General features: G+C 40.7%; 1 protein-coding gene across 1 annotated transcript; it reads right to left on the bottom strand.

Annotated features, from left to right (window-relative positions):
- Positions 1 to 2,981: 2,981 nt before the first annotated feature.
- LOC108138046 (probable NOT transcription complex subunit VIP2) lies at positions 2,982 to 4,421 on the bottom strand. Its single transcript, XM_017260021.2, has one exon. The coding sequence runs from the start codon at positions 4,321 to 4,323 to the stop codon at positions 3,109 to 3,111; it is 1,215 nt and encodes a 404-aa protein (XP_017115510.1). The 5' UTR covers positions 4,324 to 4,421; the 3' UTR covers positions 2,982 to 3,108.
- Positions 4,422 to 6,000: the final 1,579 nt, after the last annotated feature.

Raw genomic sequence — 6,000 nt, 5'->3', positions numbered from 1 at the left:
AAAAAGAGCTTGGCATGTGGCAAGGGAATCTAGTGATCTTCAAATTGTGGTAAGGAACAGTGGTTTCGAAATCGATCTTCAAAGATTAGAACACATAAGGTACTCATCTTATCATATTCTCTGGAAGACAAAATGTTGTTTCAATTTTTCTATTCATTTGGGATTTTAAAATATATGCATAGATAAATCAAATTAATTTGGTTTCATACTAAAGGTTTAAAAACAAAGTAAATAAGAAGAGTGAATGAGCTGGAAAAAATCTTAACATATTTTATCCCCAAGATAAAAGTTTAATTTCTTTTTGGAAAACAGAATTTAAATCCTCTTACAAATGCACTGATATTATGTTGTGTCTTATTTCAAAACATTTGGATTAATATAATAATATTGCTCCAATTCTTTAAAGTATAAATACAACGAACGTTTTAGATGCAGTCATTTGAAAAAGGAAAGCTTTAACAAGCCTCATCAACAAATAGTTTCCCACCCATAGTCCATCTTCCCACTGTGCAGTCGTGCTGATAAATAAATGCTGGCATTAACTTGCCATATATTTTCATTATGTGCGACACAGAAAGTCGTGTTTTATTTCAACACAAGTGGATTTTAATAATAAAATGTGTCTAATTTGGTACCCACTCGCGGTGTGGACGAGCAAAGAAGGAGAAACAAACCTGATTGCAGCAGAGCCTTTTCGTATTTATTTTTATTTTGCCAGCCCACCAGTGGACCATTGGATGTGCCGGGGATATGGGGATATGGGTATATGGTTGCCTCGATGCACTTTCCTCGGCCTCCGAGGCTTCCTTCCCGGCTTCTATGTGGTACGTGCGAGGCGTCAATGCTTCATTTCCCCTGTCATCTTAAGTTGATTGCAAGTTACGACCGTGTCGACACCCTACCTGACACCCTACTCGCTCCTCCGCCCGGTTAACTAACGGTAATTGCAGCAGTTGCGCATGCGTGCGCCGGGGTTATATGGCTCGCGATTATGCTCGCACCTCGAGTACTTCGGGTCCCGATTCGGGGTTAATTCCCGGCCTACTCCTGGCCATGTGCGGGCGGCTTATTAATCAGAGCGATCGTTGCACAACGTTCCTGCCACGAGTCTTTCGGGCATGATTCATGCTTAATTGGTTCCAGAAAGTCACACTGCAAAAATAGGTTAAAATGACCTAGACTTAATTAAGTAAAAGAAGATTTAATATACAATCTTTGTAATTTCAATATTAGTAGGCTTTAGCAATGTTTATAGAACATATACATTTTTAAATAATGTGTCATCTTATTTGCATGCTACTTAAATTTTTCCATTAATGCACATATTAGTATCACCCAGTTTTGTCTTTCTGCGTTTGATAATTTTCTAAATAAATTTATAAATATTTAAAATTCCAGTAGTAAGGCAATTTTGGTTTATTTTGGCAAAGCTCATGCATTCAGCATATTTTGTTTAGCAATAATTTTTTTAAAACATTTGTATTCAATTTAAATGGTCTATCTAAAATGTAATAGTTTGGACTAACTTCTCTGAGTGCCCCACCAAGCCGAAAGCGAAACCGAATAGCGAATCCAAACCCGAGACCGATCCAGCTGTAAGCCGTGCAAATCTCACCCAAGTTGTCAATTTCACAGACAACACATTTCAATCAAACTTCGCCGTGCCATAAATAAGCCGCCAAGTGGACCGATCCAAAAACCTGGCTCCACCACTCCAATCTTTTAAGTCTCCCTCGCTTAAATTACACATTGTACTTCTGGTTGCTTATATATTGGCTTTGGTTTTGGCTTGTTGTTGTTGTTGTTGTTGCCGAGCACGCCTAACGTTCACATTTTTCCACATGAAATTATGAAGTTTCCATGGCAATTAATACGCATGCGCAGAGTTGCGAGTTCGAATCCGAATCCGAAGCTGAAGCTGAAGCCGAATCCCAAGTCTCAAATCCCAAGTTGCCATTCCAGGCGGGTGTTGTCGTCCGTCTCCGGCTGGCTCGCATGTCAATTTGATGGCAATTAACTTGGCTCCGACGCTGGCTTTTGTTTTAATAATAAATTTAATGAGCTGCCAAAAATGGTTGCAAATTTACGTGGCAATTAGCGGGCTAAATGACGGCGACACTTGGCCAAAGAGATCGTGCCTGGGCGGAAAGCTGCGACTCCGAATGTCCAAATGTCCAACTGTCCGTCTGCCGCTGCTGCTCCATTTTGCTAATGAGCGCTGCGATTTTCCTCGTATCTTTGGGGCTTGGCTAAGAGGTGGTGCTCAGTGCTCAGTGCTCAATGCTCAGTGGTTTTTGTTTTTTGTGCTATGTGGTGCGAAGGCATTTTCCAGGGTGTGGTTGCTTAGATTTTCGGCGGTGGGTCAGTTGGAAGTAGCCGCAAGGTGACAATGTTGCTGGTAGCTAAAAGTAGTGGTCGTCCGCGAAGCTTGCGATCTGCCGGTTAATTTTCAAGATAGAGCGCTCTTTAAATACATATTTTTATTTCCCAAGCATATTTGGTAAGCACAAATTATGGTTAAGGATAAAATCACTATTTAGAGATAACTGCTTACACATACATTTTTCATTTAATGGTTTAAATGTTTTATACCATACCACAAAAATAATACAATATGTTTAAGGAAACATATATTTTTTAATTATTTCGACAAAAAAAAATGCAAACTAGGCCAAAAAAGAGACCTCAAAACCGTCAACTTGAGCTGGATCGGATGAAATATAGCTCTCAAAAGAATAATCGGAAAAATAAATTCAAACAAAGTATAACTAAGCTGTTTTTAAAGTTCAAGTTTAATGCGTTTATCGATTTATTGTCAATGTAAGGAATATTTAATTTTTCAATTTTTGCAGACGTATGTAAACTTCGACTTGCCTAAGTTTGCTTTCCATCTTGATTATTTTTTGCTAAAATTAGTGCCTGTTTAGGCATACATATGCTCGCCCGTCACCATCACAGCCAATAATAATAAAACGCTTACCTCTTTTTAAGAAAACTTCTTATTTGATTTAAAATGTGTTTACAGCTTTGGTTGTTTAATTGAAAAGCCACTGAGTCCCTGGGGAAGTGGGTCAACGACTAGGGAGGATTGTCCGCCGTCTGAAGGCTCTACATCTGCGGATGGTAGCCGTGCATCTCGTACAGCTCCATCTTGGTCAGCGTCCGCTCCAACTGATCGGGATCCAGCTGGAAGTGACGCCTGAGGATCTTCCACTGACACATATTGAAGTAGTTGTATTCGCCGGACTCCTGGAAGCCATGGTACGAGTAGTTGGGATTGTCCGCCTGCCTTTTGATCCAGATACGCTCGTGTGTGTGGTAGCGCCAGCCCCGTTCCGCCAGTTCCGCCGCCGCGAGCAACTGCATCAAGTCGCCGGTGTACATGTAAAAGAAGAAAAACAGCAACTCCGCATGCATCTGTCCCGTTTTGGGCTGTGGCAGACCCAATTTCCCAGCCAGTCTATAGTTCAATGGCACATTGTAGTCATCACGTGCTCCGGCAAAGTGCAACCAGCTGTTTTCTCCGGGTTCCACATTGTGCTGCACATCATCGGCGAACAGATTGGGCTTTTTCAGAGGATTTCGCTGCAGCGATTCCAATTTGCCGGCCAATCCCAGCATGCCAAAGGATCCTTCGACAGCAGCAGAACGTGTCGAGTTCTCCATCCTCCACATCCTGTCGTACAAAGGGGATTCCAGCTCGAAGTTGACACCGCCAAATGGCATGCCCGTGTAGTTGGTATTCAGGCGGGCATACATTTTGACTTTCTCGAAGCCGGGCGGAGGATGGACACTGGGCTGGGACTTCTTGTGGCCATTGCGCAAGGCCCGTTGACGGACGCCCTCGTGGAGGAACTGCTGGCCAAAGATTAGGCTCACAGTTGGCGATGGCAGATAGCCGAACAGCTGGGGCAGGTACTCCTGACCCTTGAAATCGCTGGTACTGCTGTTCGTATCGCTGGACATGACAATGTCCCGGAATTTGCTAAACTCATCCGGTTCGCCGTCGCTCATCAGGGTCTTCCAGTCGTCGGGAATTGTCGACGTTGGGCTAGATGGAGATCTGGCAGTGCCTGGAAGGGCCGGAAAATCCTCCCGGAAGAGACTAAACTCCGGCGGAGTGGGCTCATGCGGTGGAGGTGGCGTCGGGATCTCCAACTTCGGCATGTTCTTCACCACATCCACATATAAAGCCGGAGGATATCCATTGGTGGGCGGCGAAGATTCTGGCGAGGAATAGGTGGGCTGGCAGGGCGGTGGACTGGAGGAATTGTCCTTCTCCCGCTGCTTGTCATCCAAGATCTTGGTAATGTGGCGGTTCATCGTGTACTCAGGATTTGAATATACAGCTCACAACTTATTCCGTAATTTAAGTCCAGATATTTGAGAAAAAAACCACATGTGATTAATGACAAAAGTCGTTTGACAGTACCGCTCGCAATAATGACAAAATATGCTTACCAACACTGGGATTGTCAATAAAAGCTTCGATAAAAACAATCGATAACCAGTTGTTGTTGTCGTCTTTTGCATTTATGTGAAAACAAAACAAAGTGCTTGAATAAATTAAAATAATGTTGATAATACAGTTTTTAGTGGCATACAAATAGATTTATTGTGTTTGTGCAAGTGTTTATTTGTGATATTAATTAATGAATTAAAAGATTGATTGAGTTTGTTACACTTTTCTATAAGGTTCTTGAGGCTTTTGCAAACATCTTTCAAATTGCAATTGTTAAACAATAAAATAGTTAAAAATAATAACTCAAAAGTATAAGGAACGTCTTGATAAGTTAAAAACTATACTTACATATGTTTTTTATAGGGCTCAATTGTTTTAGTACTATTTTATTTGTACGACAGATTAAGTGCACCTCGGTCAGCCGCACAGCCGCAGCTTTCAAATATTTGTTGACAAAAATTTGAAACTTCTTTTATGCTCAGAAGTTTTCATTTTAATGCTTTTGTTTACATTAAACATAAAAAACTTAAACTCCAGGCAAAAGTGTAGAATTAAACCAAAACCGGATTTTTAAGATTTAATGATAAATTAATGCCTGACATTGTGTGGGTGCCACGGAAATTGCCATAAAGCAATTTAAAAGCCGAAGTCATAAATTCAAGTGAATCCACCTGCAGAAAATGCCAGAAAAAAAGGCTAGAACTGTGCGAAAAAATAGAAAAAATAAGAAGCTAAGACGCACAAAAAAGTCTCTTCTATAAAAAAAAGAAGGCAAAAATAACTGGTTGGGAAGCATAGCCCATTAACTTAAAATGACACCCGACTCACATAAATCTCGTTCTTTGGCCAGGCAAATGTCTCTGGGAATTGACAAAGGGAAAGGCCGCCAAAAGAGTATGAAGACCACGAGGAGGCGGATGAAGATCGGGCTAATAGCCCAAGTGCTCCTGCCCACAAAAACGTTGAACAGCAAATGGTCATTTGCCTGCCGCAAATCAACGAACTTGTCCAGCGGCCACTAAAGTCACAACACTCGCGGAGTCAGGTGCATGGTGCTCCGCAAATTAAGCACAAATAATATAAAAATACAATAACGTAGAATCCCAGCCGCTGGCCAAGAAAAATGATACACATAAGCACGGCCAAGAGCAGGATCCATAAACGAAAAACGAAAAGCTGTACGACCGAAGCTCGAAATACCCTTTAAAATAATTGAAGCCGTGAGCCTTTATAAAAGAATTATTACGATATCCGCCTATAAATTTAATAGGGAGTACCCCAGTTCTATAAAATATTGATGTAAAGTCGCTTTTGGTTTTTTGTTTTTATAAAACAAAAGTATTTCTGTACATTATTTATGTAGCAAATTACTAAAAACTGGTATACGTATATATTTTATAATATAAACTATAGTAATATTCGCTCATAAACTTAATACAGAGTACCTTTTACTTTTGAAAAATAGATGTAAACCCCTTTTGACTTTGTTCTAATAACACAAAAATATTCAAACGTTTTATTCAGTGACTAAATTATAT

The sequence above is a fragment of the Drosophila elegans genome, unplaced genomic scaffold (assembly GCF_018152505.1).
Source record: "Drosophila elegans isolate 14027-0461.03 unplaced genomic scaffold, ASM1815250v1 contig_814, whole genome shotgun sequence".
NCBI lineage: Eukaryota > Metazoa > Arthropoda > Insecta > Diptera > Drosophilidae > Drosophila > Drosophila elegans.
The sequence above is the reverse complement of the archived record's forward strand: the minus strand, read 5'-3'. Positions and strand labels throughout refer to the sequence as shown.

Coding starts and splice junctions, on each gene's coding strand:
- LOC108138046 (XM_017260021.2), bottom strand. CDS start 4,323: ATGAACCGCCACATTACCAAGATCTTGGATGACAAGCAGCGGGAGAAG.